This window comes from Melospiza georgiana, chromosome 3, assembly GCF_028018845.1.
Source record: "Melospiza georgiana isolate bMelGeo1 chromosome 3, bMelGeo1.pri, whole genome shotgun sequence".
Lineage (NCBI taxonomy): Eukaryota > Metazoa > Chordata > Aves > Passeriformes > Passerellidae > Melospiza > Melospiza georgiana.
Genome location: NC_080432.1, coordinates 81392374 through 81412189, shown reverse-complemented (window position 1 = coordinate 81412189; position 19816 = coordinate 81392374). Strand labels below are relative to the sequence as shown.

At 43.9% G+C, this 19816-nt stretch overlaps 1 protein-coding gene across 1 annotated transcript in view; it reads right to left on the bottom strand.

The window, feature by feature from the left end:
* METTL24 (methyltransferase like 24) overlaps positions 1–13633 on the bottom strand; it is a 44575-nt gene extending 30942 nt beyond the window's left edge. The window contains exon 1 of the mRNA XM_058020836.1: positions 13334–13633. Coding sequence (XP_057876819.1) covers positions 13334–13633 — 300 coding nt within the window. The remainder of the gene's footprint in view (positions 1–13333) is intronic.
* Between the last annotated feature and the right edge of the window lie 6183 nt (positions 13634–19816).

The following is a 19816-nucleotide window of genomic DNA, read 5'->3' as shown; positions in this document are numbered from 1 at the left end:
TGCACACATGCACACAGCCTTCTCCATACCCAGTCACCTCTGGATTGCTCTGTCCTCTGCAAGCACCACATTGCAGCAGTGCAACGAGCAGGCCACCAAGGGAGCCCCTGACACAGGCAAACTCCTGAGCTAAAAAATCTGCAGTGTGTTACAGAACCACAGAATAGTCTGGGTTGGAAAGGGCCTTTAAATATCCCCCAGTACAACCCATTTCCATGGGGCACACACTCCACTAGGTCAGGTTGCCCAAAATAAACAGCACTGCCCCCAGTACAGACCCTTGATGGGAACCACTCATTACTGGTTTGTCATTTAGACATTGAGCCACTGACTACAACCAAATCCTTATCCATCTACCAGTCCATCCATCAAATCAATATCTTTCCATTTTGGCTGTGCCTAAACAAGTCCCCATCCTCAGCATGTTTTAACGTGTCTTCCAGGAGGACCCACGCCATGATCTTATCCAAAGATCTGATGTTGGAACAATAAATAGGCTGAGGAACAATAGCTTTGTGCCAAGATAATCCAGCAATGTGTCACACATGCAGTCCAGCTTTCCCATGCAGGAAGGCTGCTCAGGAAGTAAATCCTGCCTATGGAAAGCAGTCCTGTGATAAGAGTGCTTTTTGCATTAATGAGTGTCTGTCTTAAATTCAGATGGATTTCCAACACGATCTGTATGTGGAGAATTCTATGTCTGGACATGTGTGTTTAATTTTGTGGAAAAGGGAATGTCTAGGATGCACTTAAGTCTCCCCTAGGTCCTCACTTTCTGTGCATCATCTTTTCCAAGCCTCTGCAGTGCAGCACACATTTGTCTGCCTGGAAGCAGGATGTGAGTGCTGCAAGAGTCAATTTAGGAAGCTCCAAACATCACCCAGAGGGCTCCACTTAAAAGTAGTTTATCAGCACTGGCTTCGTAAGGCTCCAGTTTGCACCAGTAAGTAAAACTCTTAGACTTAGCAGGCAAAAGGAAAAAAAGGCAAAGTTTTACATTGAAATGAAGAAAACTATTTTCTACTTCAATTCTCATTAGAAAAGCTTTGTGTCGCTGCGTGGTAATTGAAACCAAGTCTTCACTCTAGTAGAGCAAGTCAGTCTGAACATGAATGCATAAGAATCCCTGAAAAGACAGCAATCACTAAGCATTTCACCTCTGCTTTCCTTTTGTTAATATTGATGCTTATTTTCTGCTCCTTTTGCTTCTCATTTCCCATCTGAAGGTGTGAAAAGGAGCCACATCCATACAAATTACTGCTCTGGGGGCAGCTGCTGCCCTTACCTGCAGGCAAGCTGCACTAGTGACCTCCATGTAAAACACCAACAACTTCAATGCCTTGGGAGATTCTGTGTTTCACACACAAAGCCCACACTCAAGCTCTCTCCAACTCTATTTTCAGGTTTGTCTTTTCCCCTAAACAATGATCTCAAAAGAAAATCATGCACAGAAAAAAAAAGGCAGGCATTGATTTGAAGTGACAGAATTTACATCACTTTAAGAATCAAGAAATGGATTTGGTGAAAAAAAGAGCAGCTTCCAAAATTAACAGGAGGAAGCCAGATCTGTAGAGGAATTTAGGTGACTAATGCTCCAGTGAATTCAAATAGTAACCCTGAATTCCCCAGGAAAGATATTGGGATATTGGGGTATTGGGAGCTTACTTGCCAGGTTTACTTTAGCCACTGTGGACACCCCTGTAAATTCACCATCACCTTGAGTGCAGGTTTGGGACTTACAGGAAGCAGAGATTCAGATGACTTGCCAAAATATTAATTTGCAAGTACTTATGAATTCAGAAGGCATTGCATCTAATTCATAATTTACACAGCATAACTACCACTCCTCACTACCTCTGAGAAATAAATCCCTGCAGCCAAATGATCTGGGAGCTGCAGGGGTAGGAAAGGGCAATGCTGCACTGGGGAACCTCTCCTCAGGCATTCAAAGGTCACCAGAGACTAACAGCTCTGCCACTGGAAATCCCAGCAACATATGGGAGAAATGCACATTTATTAAAAGAGAGATTGATTTTACTCTAAGAGACATACAGCTTTGAAAATAGCCAAGCGAGATTGCTTTGCTACAGTTCTAAAATAAAATAAATAAACTGGGCAGCAGCATTCCTGCGCTATCCAGAGGCTGACAGCATGATAGTATATCTAATGGAGATAAAACCAGGAGCCGAAACAGATTCAAATTTATGGAAGTAAATTCTCAAAACTGCTTAAGCAGCTCAATCAGCTGAACTCCTTCCAGTGCCCGAATGCCTTTGCCAACACTTAAGGGTAACAGCAAGAAACAGATACAGCAACCACCGGTCACTGCTTGTCAAATTCAGTTTCTTCTAAGCAGAGGCAAGACCGTGGTTTCAGCCTGTATTCATTACTGCTTTAGCTGAAGTGCACTGGCTGAGAAATATGGAGATGTCATAATCCATTCAATAAAGGAAAAAAGCTATTTTCCTCTAGGTTGACTTCACTGCAAAATTTAAACCATAGAATACAAAAAAAGGAATTCATTAGTAAATACTGTGCTAGCCAGATAAGCTGAGTTTATTTTGTGCAAGTTCCAGCACTCTAACTATGATTTACATAGAGGGATGCCTCTGGCAGCCTATCCTCTGACTTCAGAGCCTCTGCCTGAGGCTAAGAACTGGGGGAAAAGAAGGTGCTTTTGAGTAAAACCAATGCTTTCACACAAATAAGAGCATTTCACACTTGTGCAGCCTTCTCTCCCATCCAAGTGGAATGCAAATATCTAAACAGAAATGGTCCACCACTCCTTCTAGACTAAAGGGAGATATGCAGTTTTAGAAAACTCCTTCCTCTTCACCTTCCTCTCCTGGGTAAGGACCAGGACAACCCTCTGTGCCCAGGGAGCAGGAGAGGGCACCATTTGTCACTATATGTCTATAATCTCATAAAAGAAGTAAATATCAACTCTTATCCATGGGTAAACCAAAAGGCTGAGTAACTTCTAGAGGTATTTGGATTTCAGAGCGTAAAACCCTAAGGCAAGATAGATAGTATTTACAGTATTTACCCTAAGGCAAGATAGACAGTATTTACAACAGGTGCTGAGGGTACTGTTCCTTCAACCCACCATCAGTTCACTTGGTTGAACTGGGTTTTACTGGATAGCCAGGGAAGATTCAAAAAGCCAAACTCCACTTTTTTCTTCTTTAACTCCTTATTTCATAAAAGCATTAGGTAATGGAGTTCCACAGAATGAAATGTATTCTAGCTTTAAACATAGTCCCTTTCTTTTTAAAATATAATTATAGATTAGTGCCCTTGGTCTAGAGCTATGTAAAAGTCTTCCAAATAAAATAAAACTGTGTTGGGCAAGTAGTTCCCTCTGTCTAGAAAGGAAACAACAGCTGGCTTACAAGTTGTTAGGATTTTAAGTACAAAATGATACATTTATTTTCCAGTCTATAGAGAAGAAAATCAAGCTCATTTCAAAGCACACAAATTCATCACAATCCCATGGAGGATGGGCTTGGGCAAATATGTACCATCCTCTTTAATCAAGGATATTTTCCAATGTTTTATCACTAATTCTGAGCATTACACAGATGAAGTACTGAAAAACTACATGGTTTGACCCTGAACTCATGATGCACCACAATTCCCATGGATTTCATAATGAATAATAATTGCAAGATCAAACCATTAATCAAGATGTCTAATGAAGAAAAACCGCATCAGCTCAGCAGCAACCAATTGACACATAATTGCTTCTTGTTTAATTTTCTCAAAAGAGGGAGGGAAAAGGAACACAATGTTGCTGCTTTGCCCTATTCAAGATGAAACAAAGTTCATTTCTTTTAAAGTTTCGGTACTGCAGAACAACCATAAGGAACGCCCAAAGAGACAGGGCACCAGTATTAAAAATTTTGGGGTTTTTCAGACAGCTTACCCTGCGGTATTTACCTATTGGATAAATCTCACTCCTCCACTACTGCTGTCCACCCTGCAGGGAGCAGGAAAGATTTGAAATGGACCCCTATCATTTTGAGGCTTCTAAGTGGCAGATATCTTCTAACATTGCATGCCATATCAATAGACATTACCATCTGGTCCCCCTAACATTTCAAACAGTGTCTCTTTGTAAAATATGAAAGAGGATACTAAAAAAGGGCACTGACTTTGAAGCTCCCAGTTGATTATTTGACTTAGCTAGCTGCTAGGAGAGGAATGAGGGAGAGGGCTGGGGATGGATGAGGCCAAGAGGGGGAGGCCAAAACAGCAACAGCAACTCTGGGTTGTTAATGTCTGCTGGTTCTAACATACTTTTCAAATGGACACCTTTCCCAATCAGGTCCAGCCCCTGGCACATCACTGATATTTGCTTCTCTGCAGTAATTTTGGCCAGCAGAACAAGGTGCCACAGACACACACAGACTCAAAAAAGTGACCCTACCTCCTCAAAACTAATAGCAAGAATGGATTTTTAGCAATATCCCTAAGACAAACAAATTGCCTATCAGGGTCTTGTACGTGTTTCCTTGTTAAACTCTCAAGGCCATAGATTTGTCTTCCACGGGCCAAGAAGGGCAGAGGTTTCAATTCCTTCAGTTTGCAGAAACCACGAGGTCAGTCCTGGAAAGAACCCAGAATCCTGTCTCTTCCAGAAGAGCTCACAGCTCTGCACCTGGAGCTGCATGTGAAACCTATCAGAAAATGGAACCCAAAGTAAACTTCAGTGGGTCACTTGCTAAACGAGCTGTGGGTCAGCTCTTTCTTCCACAAGCACGTAAACCCAGAGGTTCTCTATACAAAATCTGAAGCAGCTGGCTTGACCTGACTGTCCCAAGAGACTCCAAAAGCCAATGGCCCACTGCATAGTCCTCCTGGTCCTACACTGCCAGAGACAAGAGAAACCCCCATCGCACGATGAGGAGAGGGGCAGCAGGAATGATGTTTCTCACAAGTACCCCAGATTTGGGATTTACAAAATCACAACAATTCTTTTCTGACTCTTGAAGAACTCTGTAAAGCCATTTTCTGCAAACATAATGGAGAAGACTTTGGTGAGAAGCAAGATTTCTATCTTCTAACAGCTGCTGGAGCTACTGCATTTGTCATTACACAAAGACACAAGGAAAGGATTTTTTATTTTATTTATACATGTGTCAGGATGGACATAAATTACAACACTAGCTTTTAAAAGCTGCAAAAAATCAATAAGAGAGCAAAATAATCACCAAGGTGTTCCCCCAGAACCACACTCAGAACTTGTGCTTTTCAGGGGGTCAGCAAGGACCCCATCCACCCATTCTCAGACAGTGCAGTTCATTTGCAGCCAGAGCCTTTCCTGGGGGCACCTGAGCTTGATGGCACATTCCAAAGAAACACCACTGAAGATGGAAGAGAAGGTCAGATGGGGAAACAACATGTCATTGAAAATCCAAGCCCTTTCACTTAGCATAAACATCTGGGAACATTTCCGCCATCTCCTGCTGAAATTGACCCAGTTGTTGCCACGAGAGCAAGTTCAAAATCATGGCTTTCATCTGTTACCCTAGGCATCAGTCCATTGGTGCATGTGGTTTCTATTACCCTGAGGGACTGGCTAACTCAAAATAGGGCAGCACATCACCCTGTCATTTTTGTAGGCAAAAAAACTAAACAAAAACAGCATTAGTGTGAATGTATGCATACAGATTGCATGATACATATGCTATTTACCACAACTGAAAGAAAAATTGAATCACACTTATTTTCCCCCTTTTAATTGTTCCACTGAACTGCAGGTCATTTGATCTCAGACTCACAAATATGGAATGGCTCTGGACAACACTTCATCATGCACAAAAGTATCTTGGTGCATATCTTCTAGCTACAAAAACACTCCAGTTGATTAAATGACTCACATCCACTGCACACAGCTCTGGAGCACTGAGCAGCCATCCAAGACAAACTCAGCTCTAAGTTAATATTAGAACAAGAGATAAGAGTGGGCTGTGCTGTGGATGCCATCAAAGATTAGTGGTGGTTCGCACAAACTCTCTCACTCACATGTCAAATCTTTTATCTAATCTGTGCCACGAGTGGCAGCCACCACTTGCAGGCTGCAGGACAGCCTGAGCTACCACAACCAAACCAGACTGCTTGAGCAAAGGCTGGAGGTCCCTCCCTAATGCTACCTAAATCTCCAAATTCTACATCTGTTTTGTAGGAAGCGATTATGAACTCATCACGCTGTCTGCACGAGTCTGCAAGGCAGCTGGGAGAGGTTTTGTTCTTCACCACAGGACTTCAGTGCTGCACCCCTTGTCAGGCGCTGCTGGAGTTTTGCTCACACCAAAGATCCCCCAGCTGCACCTTGGTCTGAACTGTGGCCACAGCTCAGTGCAAGTGGCATGAGAGAGAAATCTGGCATGCTGGCACCTTCCCTGCAGCCCTGAGCAGACACATCTCTGTTACCAGCCTGGCTGGCTGAGTAAACGCTGATGTGAACTGACTGAATGAACTGGCATGAAAACCTTACTAGCAATGAACTTAAACACTTGTCTCATAAGAAGGCAGATAAAGGTTGGAGATGTAAAGTAAAATCCCTAGGGCTATCCAGCAGAATTTTTACCTGTCCAAATCTCTCTTTCTGGACTCTTCTCTCTCCACAGAAGGAAATTTTAGAAAAGAATGTAGGAAGATTGGCCATCTTGAGAGCAGGGAAAGCTGTGTGTCCTCAAAACTGTCCTCACTTCTTATTTCAAAACATGAAATGTGACAAAAGATCATTTTTGTACTAACCATGCCACTGCTGCTGGGCAGTTCAGGTCACTTGGCCCTCAGAGCAGTCCCATGGAACAGTTTGAGATGAACACAGCAAACAGGAACAGTTTTTTTTCTGATCTGCTGCAGCAGTTACAAAGGATTCACATTTTGTACAATGTGAACTATGTCTCTGGGTTCAAGGAAATGATGGCACAACTGTAATAGCCCCACAGAGCAAGGCATCTGCAGAATAAGTTACCACCTCCATCCTTGGGCCCCTTAGAATAGAAGGCTTAAACGTGTAGATTTATTTTCTTCTGTGCCACAGCAACCTAGAAAAACTTCTCTTGTCTTTATATGCCAAAAGAAAACCTTAAACTGGCATTTGAAAGATTTTGAAAGAAATCTATGCTATTGGATATAAAGCCTCATAACACTGTAATGACTTTCTAAAGAATAATATTTCCCATCAGCTTCTCAAAAATTCATGAAGAAAGAACTATTTCAGGCAATAAAAAGTGTGTAAGAATCAAGGTTATTCTTAGTAATCATTTACCTCACAATATTTCAAGTGACATCATTGTCAGAAAAAACCATATAATTACCATTTCCTCTTTATGGTATACTATAAACACATTTCATCTGCAGTTAAAATACAATAAAAGCCCAGTATTGCCATTGCTTGACTACTTGGAGAAGGATTCCTGTGTTTGGGTACTTTCTGGTACCTCAGCTGCCCTTGTTTACGGGCAGAGCTGGCTGATGTTCCCCAGATTTGGTTATCAGCTGATGAAAACTGCTTTCAATATAAGTTTATTCTTTTCTTCCAAAGACAATAACCTCACTCAGTCTGTGCTATTAGCCTGAATATTTGAGCAAAAACAGACAAAGGCTGTTCCCCAGGTACTAACAGATGCCACAAGCTCCTATCTTGTACTTATCTTACCAGATAAGTAACTTTGGGTTGGTTTATATTTGCTAAGAGACCTCCAAGTGCTGGAGGGAAAAAAGTTGTCAACTAGTGTCCCTTCCTCTGGGGTCCACTAAATCATCACACAGAAAATTATGGTGGGGTCTGGTCTCTCCAGTGAGGTATTAAGCCAGGGCAAAGATTGCTTATTATAGTCTTAAAAGATCCCATTACCTCTTTTTATTCCACTGATGTTAGATCATTGTTCAGGCTAAATTCCAGTTTGGTTAATCACATTGTATCTGCCAGATTGCTTCTCTAATTGCAGAGCAGGTAAATGTAGCCAGAGGGACGTCAGGACGTTGCCCTGAAGCACAAAGGAAAACATTCCCAGACCTTCCCTGTGTGGATACCCACAGTTCATGTTTTTCTAAGGAGCCTTTCCATTCCTTACCAGCTGCACAGTTAAAAGATTTTCCTAATATCTTGCCTGAAAATTAAGCCAGTTACTTCTTGTCCTACTTCCAGTGGACCTAAGGAACAATCGGTCATTATGTCCTTCAAAAAAAGTATTTCTTTTAGTTTGAAGAGTCTTGGCACATTCCCTCAAAACCTACTTTTCCCTATTCAAAACAAGTACCAGTACTTCAGGCTTTCCCTGCAGGCTTGCCTTCCTGCACCTCTTAACACCTTTTTCCTCTGAATGAAGCCCTGTTATTAAAGAAGGTGCCCAGAAGTAGCACACTCCAAGGAATAACCAATATCCAGCTCTTCAGCTCTGCACTCCTCTGCAGCAGCATCCCAAGTGCCATCCCATCCATCAAAGGCAGCATGTTATTCACTCCTCAGCACAGCACTTAGGGAACAGCACTGCACTGTGAAGCTCATCACTCTTGGACACAGGTGGAGAGGCTGGAATAATCTTTGGAGTTGCAAGAGGGCACTTTAACCCCTGTGGCTCCTCTGGTTTGGCTCAGCCAGGGCAAATCCAGTCCTGCAGATGCAGCCTGGTGGGACTCCATGCACAGCTCCCAAAGCCCTGCCCTGTCAAACTCTGCTGTAATGTTAAATTGTTGCTCCAGGCACACAGAATTAATACACTTATAAGTTAAATCCCAATCCAAAACAGACAAGCTATTACACCATGAGATGTGGAAAGACAGATGGATAATTTTAACTTCAGAAAGACAGATGGAACAATTTAACTTCAGAATAACCAAGTTTTCTCCAAGAATTTTGGCTCTTCCTCATGAGGAGTCAGAGTAACTTCCTATAAAAGCAGTACCCAAAACTTACTGTACTTTTAAAGATGTGAAGCCAGCTTGAAAACACTACGCATGCAATTAGGTAATGAAAACATCCACTACATTTTTTAAACCAAATTTCTAGAAGAACTAAACAGGACTCTTGGCATAAGCCCTACACATCACTGACACCAATGTAGATGGCATTGTCATTCTAAAGTTAAACCCCAAATTTAAGTAAATTTAAGTAAAATCTTAGCAATAGTGTACCACTAAATCAAATGAGGTTTTATGAGCCTGCTGTATTACTAAGTGCCAAACATGTGTTATTCCACATAATTTCAAAGATATCGCTCCAAAATAATTTGCAGACAATTAAAGATGAGACTGTTATCAGTCATCACTGCAGAGGAGCAGTAACCTCTTAGAAATAGTTCCTATTTAAAGAAAACCACAACCTTCAATCCAACAAGAAACAGCAAAAGATAATTAGTCTGCATTTATAATGAACCAAAAGACAAATGTATACACGTGAAAGGAACACCTAAAAAAATATAATCTCAAAAGAGTTTTTGGTTTTAGGCAATAATACATCATGTTTCAAATTACATTATAATCCCAGGCAAAGTATACATGTGCCCAGCAGCAAAATCTTACTCTTTGCTTTTAATCACTGAAGGTAAATACTTTTATATTCCTAGATATGACATGAAAGAGCATCCAAAATTACATCAGGTTAAGCTTGGCAGCATACCACGCTCCTCACCTCCATGGAAATAAATCTGCCCAGAAGGCAAGGAATTCCAGCTTTTCTCAACCAGACTCTTGAAGAGGGCTCCTCCCAAATTCAGTGCACAAGAGCCAACGTAATCTTGTTATTGCAATTATTGTGACAGGCATTTGCTGTTACTTCAAATTCCAAATGCAATATTTTTTTTTCTTTTGCCATGGCACCCTGGAATAACCTTTTAAAACACACCTCACATGTCCTCCACAGCGCTCTGTGGGTGCACACCCTGCTAGTAACTATTCCAGAAGCAGTTACACCTGGCAGAATCTGTGTGTTTCCAGGTAGCTGGAATTTCTACCTGCTGCATATGTTACCAGCTCAGTGCTTAACACAACCAGATCTTAGAATCTCAGTTTAAAAACATAATTTTATTAGCAACAAGGCAGTTTTAAGTGGGATTGTGAACTTACACCAAATACAAGTGGGACTGTGAACTTCCATTTCCTTTACTCTTGCAGCACAACAAAACTTGCGATTCTTCAGATGACCATCATATGCTGTCAATGCCAAATCTTGCTTGTTATTTGTCAGCAAGAGCAGCATCATCTGCTCTTTGGTAGGCTCAACTGGGAGCAGAACAGCTGGGAGCAGCACAACTCCCCTAAGCACCACAACAGGCAGCTCCAGCAGCTCCCAGAGATGTCACATGGCTAAATTACTTTATTCCCTGCCCCTTTCAGTTAACATTTTTATGTATGCATCTTGAGGCACAAACAGAGCTTGGAACCTTGGTGGTCAAACCCTCCCACTACTGCACAGCCATGGTCTCCACTGACAGAGCCTCACCAGCGGTCAGGAAAAGCACAGGCAGTTTCCTGCAGACTTAGGGACCATTTATGGACAAGAGTCCATCTTTCCCATCCTCTGTCTTTTTTTTTTCCTCTTTTGGTGGTGTTGGTGTTGGTGGATGACTGCAGTTGTGCTTGGGAAATAAATAACACAGCCCTGCTCAGGAAACTTTAAAGTGATTCAAAGCAGGCACCAAATAATTTCCTTGTGTGCTTTTGCAATTTATTTTTTTTTATACAGCCACAAAGTAGGATATTCAGCTTCATCTATGGAAACACTCTGTTCATCAGTCTTCTGCATTAATTCAGTGATGTAAGTGTGAGCAGAGCTATAACCTAGAGGCACTAGGAAAACAGAGCAAAGTCTGGCCTCACTGACTTTTCCTTGCTGCCATCCTGCTGGCTCACACGTCCCAGTATAGTCCAACACCATCCCCATAAACAGCAGGAGAGAAAAAACTCCTGTACCTGAAAGCCTCTGCAGGCTTTAAGAATGGACTGATAATAATTTATGGACAGACAGAAGACGCTGAAAACACATAAAAGCCACAGCAAAAAGCAATGCCAACCCGATGTAGCACAGATCTGTGCAAGGAGCCTGTCCCTCCCCTCCAGGCAGCATTTACAGCATGCTGGCAGCCGTGGCACCCTGAGGCCTTTCTCCAGAGCTGCTAGTAGAAACTATGGACCATCAATTTAAGCAGCCTTTTTCGGTAAATGCCCCCATTTTGTCATAAAATAGTCTGATGTGAAATACCATGTTCCCTGATTAAAAAAAAAATTACAAATCACCCATTAAATTTTTTAGCTATTGTGATTCTTCTAATGAAAAAATTTCAGAGAACAGACCACTTCTACTTTATTTTACCATTGCTTTTTCCCCTATATTTTTATTTAACAATTCTATTCCAAAGTACAGTTCTGCTCTCCCCAAACCCTATCTTTAAGTAGATTTTTCTTAGCCTGAAGCAACATGTTCAAGTCAAATAGCTGAACACAGAAGACACTTGATGGTGTCAAACCTAACCTGGCAACAACTCCACCCTCTATTATATATACTAATATTTTTCCTTTGACTTAACTAGAGGGATTCAAATGAGACCTCAGCAGCAACATGCCCAACACCACAAACCACAGCAGTGATGTTTCTTTCACACACTTCACCTGGAGGTGCACCAAAACACACTTGGGCTTTCCAGAGCCTTGAGCTCTCCAACACTGCAAGGTCCTGCCAGTTCTCAGGTAAAATGAGCAGCCTCTCCTCTACTTCCCCACTAGGATTTTCTCAAAAGTCATTAACTAAATTAGGATGTGTTTTAATTTTACCCCTTGTTTTTTGATGCCATTTTTAGGATATTTTCAAGAAACTCTCTGAATCCACAGGATTACAGGCTTTTTCCTCCATTAATGCTGAAATTTTTCCACGATTAGAATCACTAAAAAGCTGTGCTTTAGGATAATGTCAAGTAACAGAGCATCAACAACAAAAGTCACAAAAACTGACACTGCAAGACCTAGGTACCTCAAAGTGGTATCAATGCCACAGCACAAAAGAACACCACATAGTTATTATTCTGAACAAATATGTGGCAATGTTGTCCTCATCACAGACAGTGGTTAAGGAAGCATGGTGAAGGATTATCTAATTTCTTCTAAACCTTTCAGAAAACCAGAGGCAGAAAGTAGCAGTTTATTTTTTACATCACATTTTCCCACAGAAGATGAGCCAAACCTAGAAGTCCATCTATATATGAGATCACTGTCCATCTCCTCATGAAATAAAAGAATAATTACTGGGGTGGAACAGGCAAAGAAAAGAAAGCAGATTTGCAGTTGACACCACATGCAGGACCTGTGAGAGATCAATAGTCAGGTAGTGGTTTGAATGTTAGCAGGCAGTCTTTTCATCAAGGCAGTAAGGACAGGCTTTAGCTATTCCACAGAAAACTGGTTTATTCTTGTTGGGGCAAAGATCAGAAATTGTTTTTTTTTTATTTTGACCACAAAAGTGGTCTCATCTCTAGCAAAATCCCATGTGCTCCTCCTCAATATCATTCCAGCTTCTTTAAGAACCTGCACATCTCTGCATGGACCAGAACTACTGCACCCTGACAGGAGGACCCCAAAGTACATAACAAACTACTCCTTCACCGCCCTCAAATCTGGCTCTTCTCCCCCTGAAACTCCACAAAATCATTGTCTGTATCTCTAAGCAGTTCCTGAGAGCGGGGAATCTGCCAAAACCAAGGACGACACGGAGATCATGGAAGAAGGCAACATCCCTCTACTGGCCACACGCGCAGCCGAATGGGGTGGAGGTAGCACAGGCACTCCTCACTCTTGCAGATCTCCAGATCCTAGTGACGGTCCCCACTCCCCCAAAAGGCTTTACACTCATTGCAGGGTAGGAACCTTGTCACAGGTTCGTTTACCAGCTCACCAATTCTCACGCAGACCAGGTCCTAGAACCATTTCTTGATGCCTTTCTGCCAACGCAATGGCACTCGGATGCCAAGAACGCCAAGGGCCGTGGTCTTTGCCCAAGTTTGATCCTGCTGGGGATGCGTCAGCCTGCCAGCCCACCCGGACTCGGGGTCACTGTCACCTTCTCAGACCGAGCTCTCTCCTTGTCCGGTCCGCCTCCAGGACACTCGCCTTTCCCTGCAGCTGAGCAGCGCTGCTCAAAAAGACGCTTGCCCACTTCCCAAGAAGTCGACATCCCACCACACCGTCTCGCTTCACCACCGCCCTCCCGGCCGCCTTTTCTCAGGTACCAGCCCCATCTCCGCCCCGGGTGCCCGCTCGCCCTCGTTCCCTCGCAGGGAGCCGGGGTCTCCTGTCGCGACCCGGCGGCCGCTCCCCGAGCCCGCCCTACCTTCCTGCGGCGGCTGCCCGGGGGCTGCGGGGCGCAGCAGGCGGGCTCGGCGCCGCCCCGCCGGCCGCTCCGCACGTAGGTGACCCTCCGACGGCCACCGCCCGCCGCCGCCGCCACCGCGCCCGGCCGCTGCTCCGCGCCGCGGGACGGGGCGGGCGCCCGCGCCGCCGCCGGCTGCCGGGGCTTCTCCTCCGGACACCAGGATCGCCTCATGCCCAGCTGCAGGCAGAGGAAGAGCGCGGCGGAGAGCAGGCAGAGGCGGAAAGCGGCGCCCCGCCAGAGTGGCCGCTCCTTGGGCATGGCGTCGGGGGCTGCCCTGCCCGGCGCTGCCGCCCCCCCGCCCCGCCGCAGGGCTCATGCCGCCGGCGGGCCGGGCCCCGCGGCCCCCGCCGCCGAAAGCCGGGAGTCCCCGCCCCGAGCGGGGCCGGCCGGGGAGGGGCCGGGATGCCCCTGTCCCGGGCCGGCGGGGGCTGCGGGACGCAGCGGTGCTCGCCCGCCGGCCGGCGGCCCGAGGGATGCTCCGCGCCTCGGCCGGGACCGTGCCCGCCGCCAACGTGGGGCCGCGCCGCTGTGTAGCCACAGGTGCGCGTCAGCCGGCCTGAGAGAGGACTCAGCTCTCTGCCCTAACTATTGTATCAGCTCGTCTCTATAGAATGGAAGTGTGCTGACTTGTTAAGGTACCTATTAGTTCAGATTTAGTTTAGTTTAATTTAGTTTAGATTAGTTCAGGCAAGTTTGAAAATAACAACTGTGATGTCACGAGGTAGTGAAATTTTACTGGAGTCTTAAGGACTGTTTATGTTTAAGTCAAACAAAAGGACAACCCGGACCTGGAAATAAATACTTTCCTTCTTGTAAGGTTTGAGCTGCCTGTGAAGGATAAAGGATTTTGGACAACCAAGTAACACCAAAATCCTAACTCCTCTGACATGTCTGTGAAACCCCCCGCTTCTCCCCCCAGTATCTCTGTCAGTACAGATAACTAACTCTAGTGAGTTTGACTCCAGGGACATCTGGATCAATAGACAAGCAGCAAGAATGCTGCAAAAATAGACGTGCTTTGGAAAGTTTTACTATGATTAGCATCCAGTGGTGTGGCTGCTAGTGACCTGAGATTCTGTGACCTGTTAAATCATGGTGGTCCTGAACTTTTGAAGGGTGTGAGAAGCCTGCGTGAAACATCAGTTGTGGTGCCCTAATTTGGTTTCAACACCTCATGCTTATGAGTAACTCTTTTAAGTTCATACTTTGCCTCCTAGCCTCTCTCCTGGCTAGTCACACCATCCTGATGAGTTTCATGACACATCCTTGGTTTCAGGAGTGAAGGAATGGATCTGCATGAGCTGGGAGGCAGTGCTGGGGACAGGTCTGCTCATCTCAGTAGGTGCACAGGAGGCCCTGCATTCGTTGTGCAATGGGGACACGCTATGAAGGACTGTGAAGTGCTCAGGAGGGCTTTGATCCTAAGACACAACACTAATCCATGGCTAAGGAATGAGCAGGGAGGGGTGGCTGGTGGGATTTTCTGAAGCAGGAGCACAGGTGAGGAGCAGGGTCAATGACAGGAGGCAAACTCTGCGGGAACAGAGACCGGGCAATGGCAACCAAATTGCAGCTCAGTGAGTAATAAATATATTTCCAGATGGGATATGCAGGACTTGGATACATGACTGCTCCCCATTTCTTGACAGGAGGGAAGAGAGGCTGTGACTCTTGTCTCCTGTGGGCAGTTCTGTGCTTCCAGTGCCCCTGCCTTGTCTGCTGGCAAGGGAGAGGCTTGTTGCCCCAAGCTCCTTCTGGTGTCCTCTCTTGAGCAGCAGGCTGCACTGCTCCTCTGTGACCTCTCCTGTCTCCTCACAGCCTGGAACAGAGCCAGAGCTGGCTGCTGCTGGGAGAGCAGGTCAGAGAGGAGCACTGGCAGAAGTGGAGCGTGCCAGCAGCCAAGCAACCTGACCTGCTGGCAGCAGGATGGAGGAGCTGCACCTAGGAAGATAAGGGAGGGAGCAATGATCTGTCTGGAGAAGTGGGATTTCAGTGCAGCTCCAAGCACAGTTGCACTGGCAGGTGAGGTGTGTGATTCCTGCCATTTAAACATTCCTGTTCCCTATTTTTTAGGCAAATTGTCCTTCTGAATTAGGTTAAAACAATTCCATGGTTGTTTTAAAACACCATAAATGTAGGCTCCTCTTGGAAATGTGTGTCAGTCCTACCTGCCTTTCCTATAGCAGGAGGGTGGCTCCTTTGTCATCAACTAAGTCAAAACAAGGCCTGGCACAGATGAAAACTAACTCAAAAAAATTCCTATCTGGAGCAGTTTCCTAATAGACCTGGATACATTTGTTGATATAATCCTATCTTTTGATCAGCTTTGAGCCAACATTGGACAGCCTCAGATGTTTGCCACAGGGAAGCCAGTTGACTCTGGAAGTGGATCTTCTGACAACCACACACTTTTCCTATTTCCACTTCCCTTAGGTGGCTCACAAATGGAACAGGCAAGTCCTGGTGCTTGTCTGAGGAAGAAACACATTCATGAGGGCAAAGGGAGAGTGCAACTGCACCATCATGACTGACATCAACTTAAGAGACATGTACCTGGCTCCATTTGTGAGCATCACCTGGAGTTCATCAGCAGAAGGTCACTTGGGCTGTTACAGGGGTGCCTGTGCATCACTTTGCTCCTCTGTGGAATGGCAGCATTCACATGGAGGACAAAAGTAATGTTCAGGGAAGAGAGATTTTAGACCTACCTCAGGAACATTAAATGCAGGGGTATTATTACACAAAATTCTTAGCACAAATGTTATTTTAAGCTATCAGCACCTAGTCAATAAATGAGGGTATGTGAAGGTCCTATTAAAATATAAGTTTGTGTGTGGAGGAAGACTTAAAGGCAGGTTGACTCCAGAAGTATAAAATGCAGAAATATATTTTAAAACTCTCTCTTGAAGTTTAATCCTTGAGAAATCAAAGCTTTCTTAAAAGCTTTAACAATGCACACTCAGATAAAAGAGATCTACCTGAGCAGAATAGAAACTGCAAGGTCTTTCTTAGTTTTAGCATCAGAGTTTCATTTGTTGTTCTTCTCTTTGTGTAATTTCAGCAAAAAGCTCAAATACTTGAATCCAGCCACTCTTCCTGTCATCACTGAGCTGTAACTGTAAGGGCTAACCTTGTACAAAATATTCCCTTCCTTAGAAAGCTGATAAGCCCCAGTTTGTGGGTATGCTAGGAGGGGTCCTATGAAGAATAGTTCACTAATTTAACTCAGTGTTTTCATTTTCCTTTTGTGTTTTAACAAGCAGTTTTATTTCTCATGCTTCCTCCCCACTCCCCTGCCCTGCAACTGCTTATGAATGTGAGTCTGCCTGTTAAAAACACAACAGAGGGTTTCTAAAGATAGAGAACAAAAGAACAATGGTAGGGAATGATCTCAGGAAATATCAGGGACAATGAGAAATCTTATCAGGGTTAGCATGAGAATCAGTGAGAATTAAGAAAGTCCCTTAAACAGTCTCACTTCTTCATTTAACAAGTGTATTATAAGTCAATTCCTCCCCCAGGAATTGGCTGCAAAGATATGTGTGTGAGCAAAGCCTGTTGAGAAATAGAGCAAATTAGAATTTTAGCATAATGCATGAAACTCCAGTCCAGCTGGAGGATGGGCCTTTCTGAGGTGATTGCTGGGAAATACAGCGTCTGCAAAGTTTCATATCTTTTGCAAAACATGCTCTCTCACTGAGTCAGGCAGCAAATAACCTCCCCTGCTTGCTCTCCTAAAGCAAGATGGATGGTGTTAGAGGGACATTCATCAAGCTGGATCCAGCTGAGCACAAACTGCTGCCATGAAACGCAAGGAGTAACTGGAACAGTGACTCTGAGTGTGAGCGTGCAATTTCTGCTGAGAACAGGGAGCTTCGTGCCCTGATAACCAAAATCAGACATTGGTCTTGCAGTATCTACTTTTTATGTAGGTACCACAGAGCTACAGCTCCCTCAGTTTCTCCTGGCAAAGTCTTTAAACTGTTAAAACTTCTCTCTCATTTACAAATTTCTCTGTAGTAAGAGCCTGGTGCTAAACCTCTATAAAGAAAAAGTTTAACACAAATGAAATTTCATTGCTTCAGCGCTATCTTTGCTGCTTACAAATTACCTCTTGCCTGGGATATTGTTGGTAGTGAAATCTCTCCTTTGCAGCAGTTATTTAATGTTTCTCTCTCTTATGGCCATTTTCAGTTCAAACACCTTGCCTACACCATTAATCTTCTACCTCCATCCACTGTCAGGGCTTTTGTTTATCTTCTGGTTAGTTAAAATGTCTGCCCAAATCCCTGTGCAAAATTAAACCCCAGGCAGGAAAAATGCCACTAGGAGCCCCTAGGATTCTCCAAGGGCTGTTAATACAAGTCAAACCTTCCTCCTATAAAATGAGTAAATGAATAAAAACACTCTTTTTGACTCTGGGCTCTGGACTTGATATGAGCCACTTGCCAAAATCTACAGAACAGAGCAAAGGAAGGGTTTTTCCCTCTCCTTCCTCCTACACTCCTGACTAATGCTTCAAAAATCAGTGACGTTGTTCCGTGCACTTGAAAACAGAGATGTTCTGTGTAGGAACTTCCACAAGCACCATGTGTCCTTCCCACAGAAGATGTGTGTGCCACAGGTCCTGAGTCTGTAGCACTCAGAGCTTTGGTCCTGGCCCAGTTTATTGCCTTGTGCATTTATGTGCGAAAGCTCTGCCATAGCCCTGAGGAACATGGAATTAAAAGTCTGTAGTTCCCTAGGTGGCTTCTCAGTGATGGCTTTTGTGCAAGCCTGGTTTCAGTTCCGTTCCTTGAAATTGCAGCTAAAAATCCTGCAAGAATTTCTTTATGCACCAAGTGACAGACCTCTGTGGAGCCTGCACACAACTCTGCCAGGTAGGTACAGCCCTTACTCCTTCCCATGCCTTAAATCCCACTGAAAACTATGAAATAATCTCTTTGTCTTATCTTTTAAATGCTAGCAACAGCGAAGTAAATTGGCTGTATTGGTCTATTACCCACTTACCGCTGCTGAGAAATACGTGTCTGAACAGCTGTCAAGGCAAAGCTGTGTGAATCATTAAAACGCCTTCTCAGCTCGCCACTGGTAAGTTTGAAGATAACAACTAAAAAATATATGTTCATGCAGTCTCCCATTAGCTCTCATCAAGCTCGTGGGCCGTTTAGGCAGCTTAACACAAGATTGATCTTGCTGTTCAGCAGCACAGCACGAGGCACAGGCAGAAGCTGTCTTTCCCTCCAGCTACAGAGGGAATCGAACAGCACAGCCTTGCCGTGTGCTCCAAATGGAAGAGATGGTTGATAATTATTGGCCTGGAGAGGGGATTATAGCTCAAGGTTTACCTGTGAGTCACACCCTTGTGTGGTTGCACTCATCCACACCTGTACCTGTGCACACACATTCACTGCAGGAAAGAGAAGAAGAATAAGAATGAGACGGCCCTTTGGGAGGAGATGCTCTGCAGCTCTCTGCTACTCCTGGGCCTCAGCTTTATTTATTTAACCCTAATCCTTGGGGTATCTACAAAATACAACTGTTGTCTCCAGAAGCTGTGTTTCAGTCCTGGATAGGAATAACAGTTCTTGTACAGCCTGCCTTTTATTAAATTGTCCAATCATTCTGAACAAGCAAAATTCTGCCTGCTTTTAAAAATAAGGGCTGGAAATTTTATTGAAGAGATATTAATATAAAAATCAAAAATGTATTGCCATTATAAAATAAAGACATTCCAGTTTACAGGAATTAAGTGATAACTCACATGCAGTTCATATACTGTTGCACAAAGATTTTTTGATATCAGTTCATCATCTGTATTTCCCCTGTATCTATATTGTAATCCTAGGCAGATATCCAGCTTTGCTTAGAAATTACCCTGTGTTTCTATTAAAAATCCCATTTTCTGTATGTTTTAAAGATTATCTTAGTGTTATTCTGGCTTCAGCTCTCTGCTTTTTTTTTGAATGCAATAAATTTGACTTATATTTTTACACTTCTAAGCTCAAGGATTAATATCTTTCATTAAAAAGTGTAATTTGGCATAGGGGATTAATCTATAATTGTCAGAGTTTGACAAAACACCACAGCTGGAGTAGTAATGATGGCTCTAAGAAATTATATAATCCTTTTTATTAGATGTTTTTAATGGGCTTATATAGAACAGTACAAATGCCAAAGTATTTATATAGGGGATGGCAACAGAACTGGAACAATGGAGCAGATGTCACTGAGAGAAACCTTCCTTCATCTGCAAGCACTCAGGGAAAAGGGGTCTCCAAGAGGGGATGAGGTGCAAGCCAAAGCACTGGAGCTGACAGGGAGAAGAGCAGTAGCAAAATATTTCAGGTAGAAGATTCACGAACAAATTAAGACCCATAATTAATGAACTATTCACTTTTTCCATGGTCTGTCTTTTAATGTTGTTTGATACACTGGCAT